Source organism: Hyperolius riggenbachi, chromosome 2 (genome assembly GCF_040937935.1).
Source record: "Hyperolius riggenbachi isolate aHypRig1 chromosome 2, aHypRig1.pri, whole genome shotgun sequence".
In the NCBI taxonomy this organism is placed as follows: Eukaryota; Metazoa; Chordata; class Amphibia; order Anura; family Hyperoliidae; genus Hyperolius; species Hyperolius riggenbachi.
Window position 1 is genome coordinate 67924263 of NC_090647.1, and position 23503 is coordinate 67947765.

A 23503-nucleotide genomic window follows, 5' to 3' on the forward strand; every position below is an offset into this window, starting at 1 on the left:
TGTGCGTTGTGTTCTGAATGGAACGCGCCTGCGTTCTGGGATGTGAACGGGGCCTTAACCTTCCTCCTAATGCCTGACACTAACTCCCCCCTCCTAATGCCTAACACCAACCCCTTCATAATGCCTAAAACTAACCTCCCTCCCTTCTTCCGATTAACAGCAACCCCCCACCCCCAATCCGATGCCCAATGTACTGAAGCAGCAACCAAACTACTACATCAACTAGTATTGACTCAAAGCGGTAGCAGAAGTGCTAGCCAACTGGCTATTAATAGCCGCTCGGCTAGTTGAACTATAGCCAACTGGGTAGTACTGGGTGCCCAACTCGCTGCCTCTGTGTCATATAACCACGATTAACATGATAGTGTATTGTGTACCTGCCAAAATGGTTGCCCAAGTAAATTGCTTTATCCAAAGCTGCCACCGAGCATGCAAGTCGAAAGAAAATGCAAAATTCACTCAGGTCAGAGATGAAGGTGGCTGCACCACAAACAGCGGAAGCCATTATCGGCAATAAACTACCATCACTTGAATACTTGTATAAGACTCGCTGTATGAGAAGGACCAAAAACCTTATTGAGAACAGCACTGACCCCCGGAAACGCCTTGTTTGAGCTCCTTCCATCAGGTAGATGTTTTAAGTCAGTCCACATACACACAAACAGACGGAAAGAAGAGAGGTCACTGGGGACCGTCATCAAGGGGACGTCGCTGGACCCGTCGAGGGGTGAGTACGCAGCTTAATACTAGGTACACACATGAGATTAAAGTCTTTGGAAAATGAAAGATCAAAGACCATTACTGCTACCATGCAGTAGGAGGGCCAACAGATTTTGAATACTAAAGCTGGGTACACACAAGATAAATCTTTGAAAAGTGAAAGATCAAAGACTAAATCTGCAGATAATCTTTGTAAAAAAAGTTCACGAAAGACCTCAAAAGATCCAGACCAAAGATATTTACCGTATTTTTTGGAATATAAGACACACTTTTTCTCTCTCAAAGGGGGGGAGGGGGGGGGGGGGGGGGGTCAGCGCGTCTTATATTCCAAAGAATAAAAAAATGCACAGAAACAATAGTGAAATGAACCTGCGTGTGTGTGGCTGGGCTCTGCTGCAGTGTCGGGCAGTGTGTCAGCCTGCAGGGCTCAGTAATATAATCGGTACCTGGAGTGATCTGTGCGGGGGGCTCTGAGCGGCACTGCTGATTATGGGTGGTCTGGCAAGGCTCCAGGATCAGCGGGGATTGGTGTTGGGCGCTGCACAGCAGAGTGCTGTGCTATCTGGATCACATCGAGGCTCTGAACAGCTGTGCTGTCCCTGCAAGCAGCGGATGTGCTTGCAAACTCAGCGATACTGGCGGGGGTCCGCGCTGGGCTCCAGTGGGGCGGCTATGTGTGTGGTCCGGTCTTGCGTGCAGGACTCAGCTCCACAAAGCATCGGCTCCTGGCGGGGAATCGGTGCCCGGTTCCTCTCCTCAAACATCCCGGGTCTTCATGCAATGGCCCCACACTCCTCCACTCATTGGATGTTGAAGAGGCTTAAGCTCCGCCCCCTCCAATGACACTACAGCTCCTGCTGCTTTTTCTCCCACCCCCAATACATCATACTGAGCATCACACTGAGCCACTTGCAGCAGCAGCTCGAGTGAGGAGACAGGTACAGAACTACTGTACCATACTACATAATGGATATTTAGGATATTGAGGGGCATAATAATAATACAGAATTGAGAGAAATACTGAGTGCACCAATCAATCAAAGTGGATACACTATGTTACTGGTAGCTGTTCCATACTGTACTATATTCAATGTGTATTAGGGGGGGGGGGGGGGGGGGGAGAGGAAGATTCTGAACACTATACTAAGTACCGTATGTATTGTACCATAATCAAGTATCATTGTGTGAATTCAGGAGAGGGGTAAGGGAAGGTTCTGGACACTAAGTACTGTACTGTACAATAATCACGGTGTGAATTCAGCGGGGAGGAAGGTTCTGGACACTATATCCTAAGTATTGTACTGTATGAGTTGTGTTTTTCTGCAGCGCACTGCTCTTTAAAGCAATCTGAAAGACCTTTCAAACTTACATAGCATAATACTGTTATGGCTATTGCGTAATTGCTGACTTAAAGTCATAACTTTCTTCTTTTTTTTTTATTTACTGCTCAAAATCTTTTTTTTCTTAATTTTCTTCCTCAAAAACTAGGTGCGTCTTATACTCCGGTGCGTCTTATATTCCAAAAAATAGGGTATCTCTCAATCCTTCAGATCCATCCCAGTGGATCTGATCTGCAGATGACTGTCCATTAAGCCAGGTGTGTATGAGATCTCCAGATATAACAGACAATGAAAGCATTTGGCAGGAACTGATTTTTTGCATGTGTGCAGCATCTTTATAAAGATCAGTCTTTCAAACCTCCCTGAAAAACCAGTGTGACAGATACATTCCCAGGGGGGGATTGGGACCTTTTGGCCTGGAGGGAAAACACAAACTAGAGGCCGTTTTCACGGCAGCCCAGACATCACACAAGTGCCGCACGTGCTATATGCCAGTAGTCATGTGGGAAATACAGCATGAACACTCAAAGATAGGGTGACAGGTAAAGTATAAATGCACTGGCACCAGGGGGCATGTAATACATTTTGAGTTATAACGGCCGGGGTTTCCATTGCGTTCATCGTTCCTCTACCAGCATCCCATCTGGAGTCTAGGGACTGTTTGCAAGCAGCCCTTCTGGAGTCTAGGGACTGTCGAAAACTTTTTAACCTAGACAATACCTTGTGCACATGCAGTCATTTTAACAATGGTGAGAGACCAGACAGATTTTTTCTCATGTACCCTGCAGGCAAGCCTCTGCTCTGCATCATGCTGTGTATATTTACCAGCTTGCCCACCCTCTAAATGCTGTGTAATTGGGGGTTTATTTCCCTCAGCCAGCCTAGTGGTTCACCTTATACAAAAATATGAATGCACCAGGCAATGTACTAGCCCTAAATCAATAAATGAGAGGCAGCCTGGGGGGAGATCTCCCCCCTTCCCCCCTGGCCAGTCCTCCCATGTACATTCCTCAGTTTGCAAAGATTTTTATCTGATGGGTGTACTCATCTTGAGAATAGACTATGTAGGTATGCGATCATACTTCACGGAAGGTGGTAACATTAGCCTTTGATCTTTCATTTTCAAAAGGCTTTTATCTCATGTGTGCACCTAACCTTAGGCTATGCTCAGCATTATGTAGTGGAATCTGTTTTGAGTGGAGGTGTTCTTTAATGTAAAGGTTTGAAGGTTTGGGTTGCGTTTTGCAAACCATATGCAGCTAAGTGCTTTAAGCATCAGAAGATATTACTCAGCCCAATTACAGCGTTAGAACTTTACCCTCATAGCAGTTCCCGAGCTCCATAAATCAATTTAATTGGTCATTTCTTTTATGGCCATGCAGATTATACCGCACCACGTATAATGGTGCAGCGTAAAATACGACCGCAGATTGTAACTTTTCTCCACGAGTATTTCAGGGCTGCGCAACTTTATGACCAATCGTTCGGCAATAAAGGGATCTGGAAGCTGCACAAAATGTTTCTAAGAATTATGCATGTAATGAGGTTTATTTGCTAAGAAAATGCTAATCTATGCAAGCAAAAAGGAATCCATCCTTTCATTAAAGGTCAGATTTTTTTTTTCACACTGCGCCTGTTTTAACAATGTGCACATAATGAAGAGTACAGAGTTCCCCACCCTGTAGTGCTCATTATGGCAATCGCCCAGGGTAGGATGCTATATGAGTGGACTTTTTTAATTTTCTGCTGAGTTCTGCAGATCTTTTAAAGCTCAAGTTTAGACACCATGTTTAGATGCATTCATTTTAAGTTCTTCTCAGAGCTGGGACAAGGTTCTCCAGCACTAGAGGTGGAGAATCTAAAGTGCACCCCTTTCCCCCAAGGAATTCTACCCACCCCAGTATAGGGAGCAGATAAGGTCCAGTATTACAGTAAACCTGTAAGAGGTACTTACCTCAGTAGGTGGAAGCCTTTAGATCCTAATGAGGCCTCCCCCTGTCCTCTGCAGCAGAGGGGATCCAGCATTGGGACACCTAGAAGACCTCCTTGTTGACGTTTCTTGATGCGTGCACATGTGCATGTCATTGTCTGAAATGTACTGCCTAAAATGTACTGTTTCATCAAGCAAAGCACATAGTGTCTACTGTCTGTTTAAATCAGGGGTCTCAAACTTGCGGCCCGCGGGCCTTTTGCGGTCCTCGATACAATATTTTGTGGCCCGCGCCGGCAAAAGCTTCCTTATAGTTCGCTTCAGTGCTCCCAAGTAATCCGCCGCATCCCCGCCGCTAAACGAGGGCTGCAGAGCCCCCAAATCGCCCGGGGGGGCAATCCGTCGGCATTTCCTGGAAGGGGCAGAGCTTTCAGCTTCAGCTCTGCCCCTCCTGACGTCAATCGCGGCGCATCGCCGCCTCTGCCCGCCCCTCTCTGTGAAGGAAGAGTGAGAGGGGCGGGCAGAGGCGGTGATGCACCACGATTGACGTCAGGAGGGGCGGAGCTGAAGCTGAAATGCAGGCGGATTGCCCCCCGGGCGGTTTGGGGGCTCTGCAGCCCTCGTTTTGTGGGGAGGGCACGGCGGATTACTTGTAATGGGAGCACTGAAGCGAACTATAAGGTAAAATAGGCAAAATAGTTCACTTCAGTGTGAATTTGATTTTGAAATAAAAATCAATGCAAGGGACGGGGGGGGGGGGGGGGGGGAGGGGGGGGTCGACTGGGCGGGTGCTGCTGATTGATTGATTCCCTTATGCGGCCCAGCCTCATCCTGACTTTGCCTCCTGCGGCCCCCAGGTAAATTGAGTTTGAGACCCCTGGTTTAAATGAATGATCTTCTACATTTATATTATGAAGAATTTTTACTGACAGATACAAAAAGTTTTTTTTACCTTTTTGAAAAAAAGATTTTTTGGGATGCAATAAAGTGTGATATTGAACTTTGGAAGCAAAATACTGTTTTGTGGTTCCATCACATATATAGATCCTCCTATACAAAAAAGTGACGGCAACACGATCAGCCTTGTCTACGGCTAATACCACAGTCAGAAAACAATTTTACTAGTTTACATTCCATCAGAGATCCACTTACCTACAAACGTCATTTTCTTGCTCCTCTAACCCAAACTGGCTGTCAAACACGAGCTGTATCCTTGTGTTCTCTGCAGAGTCCAGGATCCATGTCAGGAGCAGGTTTCTGGGGTAACTGCTGGGGAAGCGGGGGCTGCTGATACAACCGGTTCCCACTACCTGAATGACTTCTTCTTTTCGGTAGAGTCTAGTGAGAAGGTTGCTCTCTGTTAGACATAAAAAGACAAAGAACACAAGGTAAAAATAATAATAATTATAATAATAACAATGGCATTCATAATATGTTAAGAGGTAAAAACATTCTAAAACATTTTATCTTTGGCATCTACTGTTACTGCATGCATGCCTTCTGGAGAGAGTGTGTCTGTCCTGCAGGTCCCTGTTTTGCCTATCAGTGATATTTTTCATTTGGACTTCTCTTACCCACCAGCAGGTGGCTCTCTACTGACGTCTAAACCTGCGACTTCCAGTTCCAGCTGCAGGTAATGTGCTGTGGGAAGATATTGCATGATTCCATCCACCAGCAAATGGGTCTGAGCATCATTTTTGGTCATCAATCATGCAGCAATCGTTTTAACTGTCCATTTGAATACTCCACTTCCAATAGCAAGAGCTTCAATTACCCAGGATCCTTCGCTGCTGCCTCCACTGCCTGAACTCATGTTGCTTGAACTTGTGTTTGATTTCACCTTGTTCCTGTCCACTGCCGGTGCTGTAACTGCCCACAATTGTTCTGTTTCTGGATTTTTGGGGGGGATTCCGACTTGAACTGTTTACCTGGTTGCCAGCATTTGTATATTATTTGCACATAGTGTAGGATTAGGTTTGTTTGCTGTGTGCTGGATTGATTTCGCTGGTGTGGTTATTGCTGGAGCACCAAGCTGTGGTCAACTTACTACAAGACATTGCAATTCAATTCATTTTTTCTTCTAAGTTTTATCCTAGGAGATATTTTTTTCATCTTTTAATGTCTAAAATAACTTTTCAGCGCTTTGCAAGCTAAAAAGTACCAAAAACTAGGTGAAAAAGTACTATCGATTACTACTATACTATTGAGTATTTTCTTTTTTCCTTGTGGCTTTTTATTGATAATGTGTGAAAATATCACCTAGTAGAAAAGAATAGGGGCCACTTTGCAGTGTTGCTTGGATACCCCCAATTCTGGAATAGATTGGTTTTGATCACGGCTCCGCCCACTTACGGAATGTCCGTAATCGTGATTTTGGATAGAATCAGAATTCCAAATTCGAATGCGGTTTCGAGTTGGAATCTCGCATTACACCCATAATCATTTCAACAGCAGATGAAGGAGGATCCGCAAGCATAGTGGTATTGTAAAAGCTGGAACTCTTTATTGAAGAAACCACATATAAATGACATGAAATAGTCACAGGAATAACTGACACGTATCGGGCTTGGTATTCGCCCTTAATCATAGTTATATTAATATATCATATATATTTTATATATATCATAACTATGATTAAAGGCGAATACTGAGCCCGATACGCGTCAGTTATTCCTGTGACTATTTCATGTCATTTATATGTGGTTTCTTCAATAAAGAGTTCCAGCTTTTACAATACCACTGTGCTTGCGGATCCTCCTTCATCTGCTGTTGTTCCTGGTTTGGCTGACCTGATCCTGCACCAGAGTATGGATTTTTTGGGGGGTCTAAGAGCATGATGGCCTTTGTTTCATGTAATCATTTCAAATTGATTTCTTGAACATGACAATGGGCTTGATTCACAAAAGGGTGCCAACTTACTTAGCACGCCTAAAAGCCCCTTAGCACGCCTAAAGCCCTCTAGGGTGTGCTAAGTTAGCAAAGTTTAGCGCTGCCAGTGGCACGCAAAACGTCACACCGGGTGCGCCTAACGTGTCGCACCGGGTGCACCCGAAACATTGCATGCTACGGGCAGCGCTAAACTTTGCGCGCGATCAATAAAAACTTTAGGCGTGCTAACTGCTTAGCACCTTAGTTAGCACGCTCAAAGCTTTTAGGCGTGCTAACTGAGTTAGCACCCTTTTGTGAATCGAGGCCAATGAGTTTATTGTACTAACATGGCCCCCACAGTCACCAGATCTCAACCCAATACAGCATCTTTGGGATGTGATGGAACAGGAGCTTCGTGCCCTGGATGTGCATCCCACAAATCTCCATCAACTGCAAGATGCTATCCCATCAATATGGGCCAACATTTCTAAAGAATGCTTTCAGCACCTTGTTGAATCAATGCCACGTAGAATTAAGGCAGTTCTGAAGGCGAAAGGGGGTGTTCCTAATAATCCTTTAGGTTAGTGTATGTACATGTTAATACATTAACTGTCATTTTACCACATTTAAATCTCGCCTTTTTTCCTTTTACTTTAACATAGATTTTTGCAAAGACTATAAGGTCTTTTTATTTTTTTTTTCTCTTGTTCCCACTGTTCATCTTAACATAACCTGCAAATGTGGTATGTCTCGCAGGTAAGGGGGCTTTGCTATTAACCATTAAAGTAATCACGAGTAACCGACTCATGATTACGGCCGTAAACCATGATTACGGATGGAATGCGGATTAAATTACGGATGCATATGAAACCAAAATCCATGATCGCGGCTGATCACGAATTCCGATTTCGAGCCAGTGATTACTCAAATCAGCCCCTAATGACGGGTTACCCGTGATTCCGAGGTGGTGATGAGCATCCCTGCCATTGTGTACTGATCTAAAAAAACGGTTTTCCCTGTGAAACGCGTCAATTTATTTTAATAGCTTAATAAACGACTTGCTTTTAATCTGCCACTCTCATTCTTCTTGTTCATCTTATCTTTTAAATTGTTTTTAATCATTTTTATTTTTGGGGTGACTATGTCCCAGTTTATTAGATTGGGATGTTTTTGGCATGCTTGGGAGGGGGTGAAGGAGGCTATTGTTCTTAATAAAGCAATTGTGTTTCTATTTTCCTTATTCTTGGGCTCCTGCATCATTTGGGTCTCCTGATTAGTCAGCGTAGGAAGGATTATGAGAGGGCTGATTAGTGTCTCTCTATTTAAGTGTGTTGATGCAGTAGATTTCACCCGGATCAGGCTCATCTAAGATACTGAAGAACCTGACCTTAGAAACTTGATGTTAATTGCAAAGGTAGCCATCCAATCACAGCCAGAAATGGGATAATACCATTTCGGCAGATGCATACTTTCATAACCTGCTTTAGTTACAGGATACATCACTTAATGCAACAGATCCAAAAGAAAATAGAATAGCCTCAATTTAAAACCCCTTTCAGCTAACCCCCCTCCTTGTCTGAGCTGTTACTTATACCCCTCCCCTCCTCCAGCCCCCTCCCACAGCACATGCAGCTGCCATTTTCCTAACCCATTAAAAAATTATAAGGTTTGTCCACCTTGTCCCTCCCTCATTGGGAGAGGTTGGGAACAGTAGCCACCACAACTACAATTCCCACCCTCACCCAAACAAGTGAGGGCCCATTCTAAAATATTTCCTCTCCCTGATTTACATACTGAAATGAATCACTGGTGGTGGCATCTTTAGTTCAGCCAGGTGATCTGTACTGAATGTTCATTACTGAGAGTTCTATGCACAGAGGGAGATGTTGCTTGCTTGGCAGTTGGGAAAAGCCGTTATTTCCCACAAGGCAAAGAGGTTCACAGACAGGAAACTGTCAGGACCGTGGTTATGACATCACACTGTGGGAGAGCTTTCACCACAATCGGAAGCGCGACGGGGGAGCTTGCATGGGCAGACTGCGCCTGCGTCGACTGGCCGAAGATAACACAGCTTCTACCGAAGGCTCAATGAGGCTTTGGATGGCTGCGAGGGAGTGAAAGGCATGGAGGGGGCTGGAGGAAGCCCCAGGTATGTATAAAACTTTTATGTCCTGTCATCTCAGATACATCTTAAAGTGAACCTCCAGACTAAAAATCTACTCAGCAGAACTGAAAAGGCTTGGTGTCTCTTTAACAGTTTCACAGCATCAGAACTTTGTTTTTCTTATAGAAGTCTCATTTTTAGCTGCATTTTTAGCTAAGTTCCGCCCCATCAAAGAAAACTGCTCGGGCTTTTTTTCCCTGATGTTGTGCAAAGCATGATGGGATTTCCTATGTTGTTATTCACGTTGCCTAGCAACTGGGAGGGGTGATCAGGACACAGGACAGTTGGAACTGTGTCTCATGCTCCCTGTCACCTCCTTTCAACCAAAAAGATGGCTGCTGTCATGAAATCACAAACCTTTCCCTGTTCTTTTAGAACAGTGTGGGTAAGAGATTATATTACCTATCTATTTTAATTAACATAACTAATGTAACTTAATGACAGTATGTTTGTTTAGGCTGAAGTTCCTCTTTAAGGTGAAAATAAAAAAGCTTTGTAAACTAACCCCAGTAGGTGAGCATCTGACTTTTTTTTAAAATTTTGTTACAAACTTTCTTTAACCCATAAGCAGCTTCAATTGAGTCATCTCATTTCAGATAAGTGCACTGCTTTTGACCTTATTCAGCAGAACTCGTGCTGTAAATTCTTAAAATGCTTTGATCTCTCTCTACTAGTAGAAAAGATAGAAACTGAAAGCAGAAGTCCTCTGTTATTGTAACACTCCACCCCCTAGTGACAACTGGCCATAAATACATGTTACAGCAGTACTTATTAGAAGCAGGGAAATGTAACAGATAATAAATAAAAAAAAGTGCTAAAAAATTGGCCTGGAGCACTTGCAAGCCTCAAAATAAACTGGTTGCTAAAGGGTTAAACTGTCACAAAATGTAGGCAAACTGTCCACGATGTGTGTATTCTGCTTTGTTGCATCAATCGATAGTGAGCATAGACATGAGAGCAGAGGACTGTGTTTCCCCACAGCAGGGTTAGAAATTACCGGTTCCGTGCTCCGGTGGAATCAGTGTAATGACATTGGCCGTACTTCAGCTAATAAGGAAGAAATGAGAGCTGGCCATTCCGGAGGATGCGCCCCGCACTGATGAGGCACATCTCCATCAAGCACTGCGGAGCAACACTCAATCCATCACAATGATTACAGATTAGCAAGCGCTTCTCTCGGGTTAGCACAGGTCAGGCTATTTTGTTGGGATGGAAACACTCCACCAAACACCTCACTGTATTCATCCTTACTTTTATCAGTGTTCATTTTTTATTATTCCTGAGAATTTCCTGTGGTGACAGTGAAAGCAAGATAACGCATGTCCTGGGAGGGGGTGGTGAAAACACAAATGATAGCCCAGCATCAGTGTGTAATGGTGTGGAGAGGGGAAGAGAAGGGTAGTGGGTAATCAGTGGCGTAAGTATATGTACGCCGCCGGTGAGTTGGGCGAAGGGCTACCCGAAATGACGTCTCACCCTGCTGTCGCTCAAATCCGGCGACTAGTTTTGGCGCTCAGTAGCACAGAGCGCCATGCGCCAAAACCACCTGTTCGAATCAGTGCGGGTGGTTGCATCTCTTGGATATGAGTGAATTTAATTTATTCACTCCCTGCACTGCTTAAAGGGATACTTAAGCCTTTAGTTAAAAAAAAACAGTTTTACTCACCCGGGGCTTCTACTAGTCCCCTGTAGCCGTCCTGTGCCCTCGCAGTCACTCGCGGATCCTCCTGTCCCCCGCCGCCAGCTAGTTTAGTTTTCGACCGACAGGCTTACTACAAATGCACAGGCCTGGACACGCGTCTCCTTTGTATTCCCGTCCGCAATAGCGTCCTGCGCGAACACGAAGAAGGCTACGTATGGCAGGGCCTGTCGGCCAAAACGGAAGTGAGTGGTGGCGGGGGAGCGGAGGATCTGTGAGTGACTAGGAGGGCACGGGACGGCTGCAGGGGGCTGGTAAAAACCCCAGGTGAGTAAAACTGATTTTTTTATTAAAGGATTAAGTATCCCGTTAACCATACATTTCCTACCTGATATGCCTGAGGTCTTCTCATTTCAGCTTTCCCTAACCGTTTGTCTAACCCTAACACCTTCATGCCATAACCCTGACCCTAGCCTCTTAACCATTATAACTAAACTTCAATCCACTCTCTGACCTACTGCGAAATCTAATATTGGTGCTTAAAGAGAAACTCCGACCAAGAATTGAACTTTATCCCAATCAGTAGCTGATACCCACTTTTACATGAGAAAAATAATGATTTTAACAAACAGACCATCAGGGGGCGCTGTATGACTGATTTTGTGCTGAAACCCCTCCCACAAGAGGCTCTGGTACCGTACGGTACTCTGGGCAAACTGTCACAATGTAACAATGTTCAGACAGGAAATAGCTGTCTGTTAAAGCCAGACCAGCTAGAAACAGCTCCATAATCTGCCCACAGTAACAATGTCACCATGTAATACAAGTCAGAATGTGAATCTGGGAGAGGAAAGATTTTACAATGAGCAAACACTGACTAAATCATGTATACATAATTATTGTAAAAATGAAGCACTTTTTTTATTACATTATTTTCACTGGAGTTCCTCTTTAAAGGAGAACTGGAGTGAGAGGGATATGGAGGCTGCCATATTGATTTCCTTTTAAGGAATACCAGTTACCTGGCTTACCTGCTGATCATCTGCCTCTAATACTCTTTGCCCTAGACCCTGAACAAGCATGCAGCAGATCAGGTGTTTCTGACATTATTGACAGATCTGACAAGATTAGCTGCATGCTTGTTTCTGGTGTGATGCTGCAGGCAGATAGCTCAGCAGGGCTGCCAGGTAACTGGTATTGCTTAAAAGGAAATCAATATGGAAGCCTCAATATACCTCTCACTACAGTTCTCTTTTAAAGCGGGCCTGAACTCTTGCACAGCACGCAATGAAAAGTCTTTATTCTACATATAGTTGATGAAGAAATTGACTCCTCTGTGTTCTGTGTTTGTTTAGGCGGATTAATGTATCTAATTACATCTTATCAGCAGCTGTGAATAGACTGCAGGAGAGCTCTGCTAAGGCAGCTCATATGTATTTTTCCTCAGCCACATAAAGTTTTTCAACTTCAATTCATTATCAGCCATCGTAACACTACAGTCCCACTTCAGTACCCCTGAACCAAGTTAAAATCTTTTAAATAAAGCCCATTGTGGGCAAGATTAAATGTAAAGAAACACTCTAATAAACCCCCCTCCCCAGGGGATACTGGCTTCGGGAGGGGGAAGCCTCTGGCTCCTAATGAGCTAATGTGGTTTCCCCCGTCCTCCTCTTTCGGTTTTCGGTTTCAGCGCTGGCTCCCCAAAACCACAGCCAACAAGGATGTCGCCTGTGGCAGAGTAGCGTCTGCAGTATTTACTTTCCTCGGCTCCAGCGCAGGCGCAGTAGCGGCTTTCCGGTCCGGCGGAAATAGCTGAGCCCAATCAAGTCCGCTCTACTGTGCAGGTGCAAGTCGTCTGTGCAGTATAGAGATGGGAAGTTCGGATCTTTTCAATGATCTGGATGATTCGAATAGGATCATTGAAAAGATCCGGATCTTTGATCCGAATCTCGGATCATTTTACTATGGAAGCATTCGGGGGTGAAATAACTAGCAGGACAGGAGAAGGGGAGGGGGGTGGACACACAGAGAAGGGGAGAAGATGGACAGAGGGCAGGGAGTGGACAGAGAAGGGAGGAGGGACGAGCAGAGAGCATAAATGTTTGTTTGCACACAATACCCACATGCTGCAATCATATGCTTTAAAGCGGGTAGATTTTTGTATATTAAGGGGACTTTTAATGCCCAGAAACTTACGCTGGGAACAATATATGGACCAAACTCTGCCCAGGTCTCTTTCTTAGATGGGGCCCTGGGAACTTTAGAACATTTTGCAGAGGGGGCGAAGATCATAGCGGGCGATTTTAATTTTGCCTTGGACCCCAATTTAGATACATCAAGGGGTAGATCAACTCTCTGTCTTGGGGCTATTCGCAAGGCAAAACAGAGGTTAATAAAATCGCAACTTGTTGATATTTGGCGGATACAACATCCCAGGGAGAGAGATTATACTTTCTATTCAAACCCACGAGGTACATATTCCCGCTTAGACTATTTTTTGATATCACATAGTTTAATATCGGATGATATACACACTGATATAGGGGTAACCACAATAGCAGACCATGCTCCTGTTTTTCTGAGGGTGGCAAGTAGAAACCAGGGCAAAAGTAGCTATAATTGGCGACTTAATGTCTCCCTTTTAGGTAGAGAAGATGTGGCCAAGAGAATATCAAAAGAAATAAAAGAGTACTTTGAGCTTAATAATTCAGTAGTATCCCCAACTACCATATGGGAAGCTCATAAGTGTGTGATTAGGGGGATATTGATACAAGAGGGGAGCAGAATTAAAAAAGAAAAAGAGAGGGAAACGGAGGAATGTTTGTCGAAAATAGCCGATCTGGAGATTAGACATAAAAATACTTTGTCTAGAGAAACTCTTGGAGAACTGACCGCTGAAAGAGAACAACTGAAGTCTATGATGTTTAGAAGGGCCCAATATGCAGCTCAAAGATGTAAGAGGTATTATTATGAACATGGAGACAAAGCGGGTAAATCATTAGCAAGAGCCCTGAGGGAACAACAGAGAGCAAATTACATACCGTACATATGTGACTCTATGGGGATGAAACATCATTCTAGTGAAGCACAGGCAAAAGTGTTTAAAGTGTTTTATGAAACTTTATATAATTTAAAAACAGAAAAGATTAAAGAAGAAGAAATGATAAGTTATTTAGAAAAATCGGGTTTGGGGAAAATATCAAAGGAAGACATAGATAGAATGGAAACACCGATAACTTTAAGGGAATTAAGAACTGTAATAAAGGGCATGGCCATTGGGAAGGCGCCTGGCCCCAATGGGTTCACACTGGAGTATTATAAACAATACTTATCAGAACTGGAAAATCATTGGGTCATAACATTGAATTCATTGATTGAGGGGGAGGAGGAAAGAAATAGATGGGGAAGAGAATCCCTGGAGTCACATATAGCGGTGATACATAAGCAGGGCAAGGATCCATCCTTGTGTGCAAATTACAGGCCGATATCATTACTCAATGTTGACTTAAAGGTATATGCAAAAATATTGGCAAATCGGATGACCCCATGGTTGGGTAGTATTATTCATATAGATCAAGTGGGATTTGTTCCTGAGCGAGAGGCCCGAGATAATACTATAAGGACGATAGATGTGGTGCAGTGGGCTGGGGCCTCGGTCGACCCTGTCATGCTGTTATCCACAGACGCGGAGAAGGCATTTGACAGGGTCGACTGGGGTTTCATGAGAAAGGTATTACAACATATTGGTCTGGGAGGGAATATGGAGGCATGGATCCTTGCCCTGTATAGAGGGGTAACAGCTAGAGTTAAGGTCAATGGGACCCTATCGGAACCACTGACAATACAGAATGGAGTACGCCAAGGATGCCCATTGTCACCGATGATATTCGCCCTGGTCCTCGAACCTTTTTTGAATATTATCAGGAATAATCCTGATATCAATGGGGTGAAAATTGGGCAGAGGGAACATCGGGTAGCGGCATTCGCAGATGATCTGCTTTTTTATTTGAGGGGTCCGCATATATCCCTACCCTGCCTGATGCGGGAGTTTGAGAGGTATGGAAGATTATCAAACTTGAGGATTAATTGGGATAAATGCCAGGCCATGGGAATTAAAATAGCACCTAAAGAAGTAGATAATATAAAAGCCAATTACCCATTTAGGTGGGAGGGGGAGGCCCTTACATACTTGGGGATTAAAATAACGGTGGATATTCAAAAAATGTACCAATTAAATTATTGTTCCCTGTTGTTTACCCTTAAGAGAGATCTCCTTAAATGGAGAAAGCTTAATCTTACAATGTTGGGCCGAATTAACACACTAAAAATGAATGCTATGCCTAGGTTTCTTTATGTATGCCAGACAGTACCTATTCCTGTGCCTATGAGTTTTTTTAAAGAATTGAGAAGGGAATTTGGGAGGTTTATTTGGAAAGATAGGCCCCCTAGATTGAAATTCTCAATAATGATCCAAAGTAGAGCAAGGGGAGGATTGGCAGTGCCAGACCCATACCTGTATTATAGTGCAGCAGTCTTAACTAGAGCTATTGATTGGCATAGTAGTGGTGGAACGAAGATGTGGGTAGAGATAGAACAAAATATGGCTGAATATCCATTAAATAATATAATATGGTACCGTTCTAGGTACAGGTGTTCTCACCCAGCCAGTGTTTTGGTGAATCATACAATAACAATATACAATAGATTCAAAGAAAAGCAGCAATTGTCACCTAGTCCCTCCCCGCTTATGCCAATTTTAGATAATCCCGCCTTTGAACCTGGTTGCAGAAATAATATAAAGGAGGAGGTAAGTGTTCAAATAGAGATTAGGGCTGGTGCACTACTAAACGGAAAGAAATGGAAAACACTAAATGAAATCAGAGAGGAGTTCCGAGATCTGAGACTGGATTGGTGGAGACTAATGCAGTACCATCATTTTGTTTTGACCCGGGGGAAAAAAGAGGAATTCTGTAGAGAGTTAACTAAATTTGAAAAAATATGTGCTATGAAACAAAGACCCAAAAAAGTTTTGACTATGATATATGGGGAATTGGTGAACAGGGAGGACCAGATAACCCATTATAGAGAAAAATGGCAGGAGGATTTAGAATATACGTTTACGGATATACAATGGGGAAGAATAATAGAAAGATCATACAAAACTTCAATATCAGCAAGGATACAAGAATCCGGCTTTAAAATTCTTACAAGATGGTATATGACTCCGGTCAGGCTGGGAGGGATATATGCGGACTCCGATAGGAGATGCTGGAGATGTCAGTTTGAGGAGGGAACATTTATGCACATTTTTTGGAGCTGCTCAAGGATAAGGGGATTCTGGGTGGAAGTAAAAAGGTACATTGTAGAATTGACAGATCTAATTCCAGGAGATGATCCAGCTTTTTTCCTGCTACATCATAATGACTATGGGAGAAAGCAATATAGAAAATCAATATGCCGACACTTTTTAAATGCGGCTAGAATTATCATTGCTAGGCATTGGAAATCACATCTAGCCCCCCCTTTAATTGAGTGGTTCCGGGAAATACTGTTTATTCAACGCATGGAAAAGATGATATGTACATTGAAAGGTGAAGAGGAACAATTTAAAGTGAGCTGGGAGAAGTGGGATGAATTTACCAAGACTGCGGAATATAGACAGGTAATGGGAACTGGATAAAGATGGATAAAGGCAATTAAGGGGGAAAACAGACTGAGAGAGGGGACAAATATATAATACATATGAGAACAAGAGAAAAGAAAAGGAAAAGTCCAGGGGAAGGTGCAGGAGGGGGAAAGGGCGAATAGAACAGCAAAATATAAAGAAGACCATGTGGGTGAGAATGAATGGAGGATGCATGAGTAATTGGGGGAAGCAATGGGTAATTTGGGGATGTGTAAGGTTAAAAGCCCCCAGGTAAAACCTCTGAGATGAATGATGGAGTTTAGGTTTTGAAGTTTTATGAGCAGAGGCTAAGGAGTGCAGAAGAGAATATGATAAGGTATTAACCTATTGGAGATATATAATGGAGTTTCGTATGTATATATATATATATATGCGATGTATGTAATATCGATAACCTATGCACCCTTTTTTTTTTTTTCCCCAGATGTATATATATATAGAAAATGTGTATGGAAGTTTTATATGGAAAGAAAAATTTTCTAATAAATAAAGAATTTGAAAAAAAAAAAAAGAAACCCAAGGGCAGGGAGAAAAAAATGTTAAAGAGGTACAACAGGCTATCCCCCAAGAATTACAACACTCAACCACATTGATAATGGAGAATGAGGCTAACCAGGAATCTTGTGAGAACAGTTGTCCAAAGGGCTCTACATCCGATATAAACATAAGGGACCTGATGGAAGAATTCTCTGCAAAAATAAAAGTAACTATGGTTGAAACAGTGCAAGCTACTATTAAAGAAGCAGTGAGTAATGAATTTAAAATTATTAAAGAAGAATTACATCAGCTCATGGACAGAGTTGACAGGCTGGAAAAAAATGTGGAGGAAGTTGTTAAAACCTCTAATAAGCAATCAAATGATTTAACAACACATAAAATGATGATAAAAGAAATTACGCTAAAAATAGATGACCTTGAAAACCGAAGTCGGAGAAACAATATAAAAATTAGGGGTGTCCCCTCCAATATTCCGGCCAAAGAACTACCCTCACTAGCACAAGAACTTTTTAAAGATCTTCTGTACAAAGACACTGAAAATAAAATTGTGATTGATAGAATCCACAGGATTGGTAGAGAAAGATCACAAAAAGAGGGGAAAAGTACAGATATCCTGTGTAGGATTCACTTCTTTCATGAAAAGGAAGGAATTCTAAGTAAAGCACGATCCCTGGGCAATGTCGAGTTCAAGGGGTGGAAAATTGAACTTTTTCCTGACCTTTCAAAACGAACTATCGATCGAAGAAGACAATTAAAACCGTTATTGGAGGCGATTAAAAAAAAAGGAGGGCAATATAGCTGGGGTTTCCCCTTCTCTTTAAGAGCAACTGTAGATGGGAAAACATATAACTTGACAGATGGAGAACCACTGATAAATATTCAAAAAGCTTTAAAATTACCCACAATACATATTCCGGGCCGGGAAGATTCTGAGGCCTGATTTATGGCAGATGCGTAGGGATAGTTTGTCCCTGACTCTCTAGTATGTGATCAATGTGGGGGGGGGAGAGGGGAGGAGGCGTCAGATTGGGTAGTAGGGGCTCTATTCCTGTTACTATTGTTGGTTGACAGGTCTAGAAGAGTCCGACACGAAAAGTCAACAAGGTTGACAGAACGGACTAGGTCCAAGAGAGATTGTTGTTTGGGTTTGTGATGTTTTTTTTTTGGTTTTTTTTTAAGTATGATTGAAATGAGTGTGTGGCAGGTTGGTTGTATATTTATTGCTCTGGAGCCCTTCCCCCAGCCTGCATCTCCTCTTGCTCGCCCTCTTGCCCTGTTCTCCTCTAGCCGTGAAGCATTTCTTGGCCTATTATTTAAAAAAAAAAAATATATATATATATATAAACAAATAAATAAAGATGGGTGAATTAAAAATCCTTTCTATGAATGTTAAAGGAGCCAATTCAGGCTGTAAGAGAGGAAGAATTATTGACGTGTTGTTAAAAAATAAAATTGATATTGCTTTTATTCAAGAGACGCATTTTTAATTAGGGAAGGCCCCAACAATCTTTGATAAAAGATATAAAGAATGGATCAACAACCCTAATTGTCTTAAGAAAACATGTGGGGTTTCAATTATTATAAGAACCGGTCTTGATTTTTCGGATAGAAATTGGATAGAATATATAAGGATGATGATGCCAGGGAACTTATTGTATTGGGGAGGGTAAATGGAGACCCTGTAACACTTGCTAATATATATGCCCCAAACAGAGGCCAATCTGCCTCTGTGATCAATTTTATTAATAAAGTTAAAATTAAAGCTAATGGGATGATAATTTTGGGAGGTGATTTTAATCTACCTTTAAACCCTGAACAAGATACCTCCAAGGGCAGGTCATATCTGTCCAAAAATGAAATATCGGAAGTTCAAAAAGCAATTAGCAACAATAGAATGGTTGATATTTGGAGAATTAAAAACCTTAACGAAAGAGACTTCACATATTTTTCACATGTTTATCAAAATTATTCTAGAATTGATTATTTTTTAGTCCAGCAGGATACCATACTGTCAGTGACAGAGGCAAAAATAGGACAAATTACCTTTTCTGACCACGCTCCGGTGATGATATCTATTTTATTAGGGAAAAGAGCCACTGAAGGTAAACAATGGAAACTAGATGTTTCCCTGTTGGACAACGTTGGTTATAGGCAACAAATTGCGAGTGCAATTAAAGATTTTATAGACCTGAATGAAAATTCTGTCAGCTCATGTGGTATCCTGTGGGACACCTTAAAGTGCGTTATTAGAGGAATTCTAATTAGCATTAAAGTAAAGTGAACAAAGAAAAGAATAATAAAATTAATAATTTATTAAAATCCTTACAACAAGCAGAAAGTGCACATAAAGCAGAAAGTGAACATAAAAAAAGCTCAACTATAACAACTTTATCAATTGTGACTGAAATTAGAACAGAACTTAATGATCTCCTGAATAATAAATGTTCATTAGAACATAGAAAATTAAGAAAAACGATATACATTGGGGAAAAACAAATCTGGGAAAGTCTTAGCCAATCTCCTGAAAGAGAAAGGGAGATCTAACTTTATTCACCATATAACTGATAAAAAAGGTACAATAATTCATGATACTAAACAGATTTCAAGAGAATTCTCTAGGTTCTATGAGGAACTTTATAATATGGACGAATCAAGCCTGTTAAATCCAAAAAACTTTTTAGACAAAATAAACCTCCCAAAGGTAAGCTTGAATGACAAAGCAGAATTAGAATCCCCGATATCCCTGGCCGAATTCTGCAGGACTGTAAAGGAGCTACCTAAAAAGAAATGCCCAGGCCCTGACGGTTTCAATGCCGAGTTCTATCAATCATTCACGAACATCTTAGCACCCCTCTTTTGCAAGCTTGTGAATAATGATGAAAACTCTACCATTTTTTCTAATGAATCAAACCGAGCAACCATAACTTTAATTCCAAAAGGAGATAAACCGAATCCAAGTTGTGCACAATTTCGACCTATCTCCCTCATAAATTGTGATGTAAAAATTTACGCTAAAATTTTATCAAATAGACTAAATAAAATAATTAGTCATCTTTTGGGGAATCAACAATCAGGTTTTATTAAAAATAAACAAACTAAGGATAATATATATACTGCAATTGATTTAATTCACAGGTGTAGAAAAAGAGGGGACGCTGCAGTGATGATCGCAGTGGACGCTGAAAAGGCATTCGATCGCATGTCAAGAAGCTTTATCTTTGCAGTACTGGCAGAATTTGGACTAGGCCCAATATTTATTGGGAATTTGAGGAAACTTTATAAAAACCATAGTGCAAGCGTTAAGGTAAATAATCAGCTTGATCACATTTTTACTATTTCAAACGGTGTTAGACAAGGATGTCCCTTGTCCCCCATATTATTTAATCTCGGCATCGAAACAATTATTCAAGCCATTCAGCAAGACGATGAAATTAGAGGTATAAAAACTAGGCAAGGCGAAATGAAGATTCTGGCCTATGCCGATGATCTACTCCTAACTTTGACAGACCCACTTAATTCAACTATAAAATGCCGAGATAAACTTAATTTTTTTGCAAAACACTCAAATTTTAAATTGAATAAAGAAAAAACGGAGATCCTAAATATAGGCTGTTCGGTAAAACTTATGGAAGAGATAAAACAGAGCAGTGAATTTAGGTGTAATAATCACGCAATTAAATACTTAGGTATTAATCTTACCAACAATCCCGATTTTCTCTTTAAAAGTAACTTTTTAAAAATAGTGGGTGAATGTAGAAAAAAGTTGAGATCTTGGGATCGTCCATGTTTCAACCTAATTGGTAGGATCAACATTATTAAAATGTTGATCCTCCCGAAAGCTTATCTTTCTGTTGCAGAGCTTACCAATAGCCATCCCTAATATATGGTTCCAGAACTGGCACAAAATATTTCAGAATTTTATTTGGAACAATGCTAAGCACAGAATAAACTATAAACTAGTTATGAAAAGAAAAGACCAGGGCGGACTTGCCGCTCCAAACTTATATAACTACCATAAAAGTGTACATCTGACAAGAATCCTGGAATGGAAAATAGAGACCACTACTGATGTAGAGAATAAGATATGGCCGCGGCTAGAGGAGGAGGAATCAGATTTTGACCTTGTTTTTACTTGGATCATTAAAAATATCAATAAAGTATATAACTTATCGTCCCATCCGTTGATTAAACCAACCCTAAAATCGTTGCTCTGGATAATTGAAAAGTGGCAAAAAAAAACAGGATTTTCCCCCTTAACAACCCTACGTGATAATCCAGACTTCCCCCCAGGTCTTGACCCAGCTTGGTTTGGTAAACACAATATAAGTCGCGAAACACGTGTTGTTAATATTGGGGGAAACCCCACTCTGGGAATTAGACCAATTTTTGAGTGTAACGACCAGATTAGTTCATGGGGCTCCTCCCAGATACATAGTTTCTTCTTTAGGTTTACTGCGCGGTTTGCTCAAAAGAGGGATCTGAATAATTTTGAGAAACATTTTTATCTGGGAAAAAAAATGAATAAATCAATTTCTAGTTTATACTCAGATATTTGCGCGGCAGAGTGTGGCCAGGGTTTTCCTGCGTACTGTAGGAAGTGGGAAAATGAGCTGGGGTCCAGTCTGGAAGGGTTATGGCCACAAATATGGGTAAATACCTTCAAAATACAAGATCCAAGGTTGCAATTGATACAATTTAAAACAATTGGTAGATGGTACATTACATCACTCCGTGTTGGTAAGTTTGCAAATCGCAAGGTGATGTGCTGGAGGTGTGGACAGGGGGACGGAGGTACGTTACATATGTGGTGGCTGTGCCCGATAGTTAGAAAATTCTGGGATGACATCATCCTCCTGGCTGAGAGATTGCTAAAAGAAAAGTTTGAACTGACACCGAATGAAGCAATCCTTAGTTACACAGCTAAAAAAGAAAGCCCTGGATGCTCCTTGATTAAAGAATATGGCACGATAGTTGCTAAAAGTATTATAGCTAATAACTGGAAAAATCCGGCTAGGTTAGATATAGGAGAATGGCTTGCTAGGATGGATGAATTGTGTAAAAATAAGGAGCTGGGAAGGGCGGCTGGAGTAGAAGAAATATGGAGAAGCCTTACAGCTAACCTCAGTTAGGTTTACCTTGGGGAGGGCCGGAGCTGAGAGCTGGGAGTTGTTGGTGAGGGGTGTTTGGGCTGGAGGGAGGTGATGTTGGTCGGTGATGGAGGGAGATGGTGGGCCCCTGGGAAGAGGCGGATGGTGGGATGACTGTGCTGGGCTCGTTTGGGGTTGCTTGATGTTTGTTGGATGACTTTGCAGGGTATAGGTGGCCTCTAAAGAGAGAGGCTGGAGATATGAGAGGAGTAAGTGTAGGTTGTTGTTGGTGTAAATGTTTACAATTGTAGTACTAGAAGAATAATTGGATAATTGACTCAGCAACAGTCGTTTAACGGTGAGGAATAAGGGCTTAAGGGTGAAGAAAGTCACAGATATGCATATTCAGCTCTTGCTAAATTATGATGAATAAACTATGATGATCACGCATTTCAGTTTAGGGGTATGGCAAGAAAAGAAACTGCTAACGCCCCAAGTAACTGATTACTCATGAATTTGGGTCTGTGTGCTGAGTTTAAAAAAAAACAAAAAAAAAACAAAAAAAAACACTAGTGCAGTAGAGCGGACCCGATCGGGCATGGCTATTTCTGCCTGAGTCCGATCAGCAATCCGCTAGTGAGCCTGCCCTGGATCGCGATAGGTAAAAATTTACCCCGCCGGTGTTCAGGGGCTGCCATAACTGGAACGGAGGGACGGAGGAGGACAAGAGAAGACTCATTAGCATTCAGAGGCTTACCCCTTCCCGAGGTAAGTATCCCCCTGGGGTGTGTTGGGGGGGAGGGGGGTTATTACAGATTTTTTTAACAAGTGTCCTGGCTCTATACCGTTCCGTTCGGAGGAACTCCTGTGTGGCATGGGAGCAAAGAGGACTAGGAACAGGAGGACTCCGATAATAACGAGCAGCGCCAGGTCATTTGTTTGAAGGTAATATAGCCCACCATGAGCTTAATTTTAAAGAGAATCTGTACTCTAATATTCTTACACTAAAAAACATACCATTCTATTCCTTATTTTCTCCTGTGCCCCTCTGTGCTGTTTCTGCCACTCTCTGCTGCAATCCTGGCTTGTAATTAACAGTTTTAGGCAGTGTTTACAAACAAACTAACCAGCTTGTGATAGGCTCACACAAACAGAGTGTGTGAGTCCTACAGAGTGTGCAGGGGGCCTGCAGAGGGTGTGTATCGCTTCTATCCAATCACAAGCAGCCCTGCACATTCCACACATTCAAGCCTTAGCCCGACAGACACGACAGAGGGAAGGAGATAAGATTTATTACAGAGACAGTGCAATTAGGAAAGGCTGCAGTAAGCCAGAGCACATTACAACAGGCATAGGAACTTATAGGATAGAAGAAATAAGGCTGAAAAATGTGTTACAGTCTCTTTAAAAGATTTACCCCAGTTCACGGGTACTTAAAATGCATGTTCCTTCTAATTTCATTTCTATGAAGTGCAAGAATTATAAAAAAAAAAATGAATCTGAGCTTTGACTTTTAGTGTTATCTTCTCCAAGAACAGCCATTCAGTCGCACCACCAACTTATCGGCCGTT

At 42.0% G+C, this 23503-nt stretch overlaps 1 protein-coding gene across 4 annotated transcripts in view; it reads right to left on the reverse strand.

The window, feature by feature from the left end:
- The window catches only part of PDGFD (platelet derived growth factor D), a 511155-nt gene that overhangs the window by 172727 nt on the left and 314925 nt on the right, over positions 1-23503 (reverse strand). For all 4 annotated transcript variants that reach the window (XM_068266882.1, XM_068266880.1, XM_068266883.1 and 1 more), the window contains one exon: positions 5143-5347. In XM_068266882.1, the coding sequence (XP_068122983.1) occupies positions 5143-5347 (205 nt within the window). The remainder of the gene's footprint in view (positions 1-5142; positions 5348-23503) is intronic.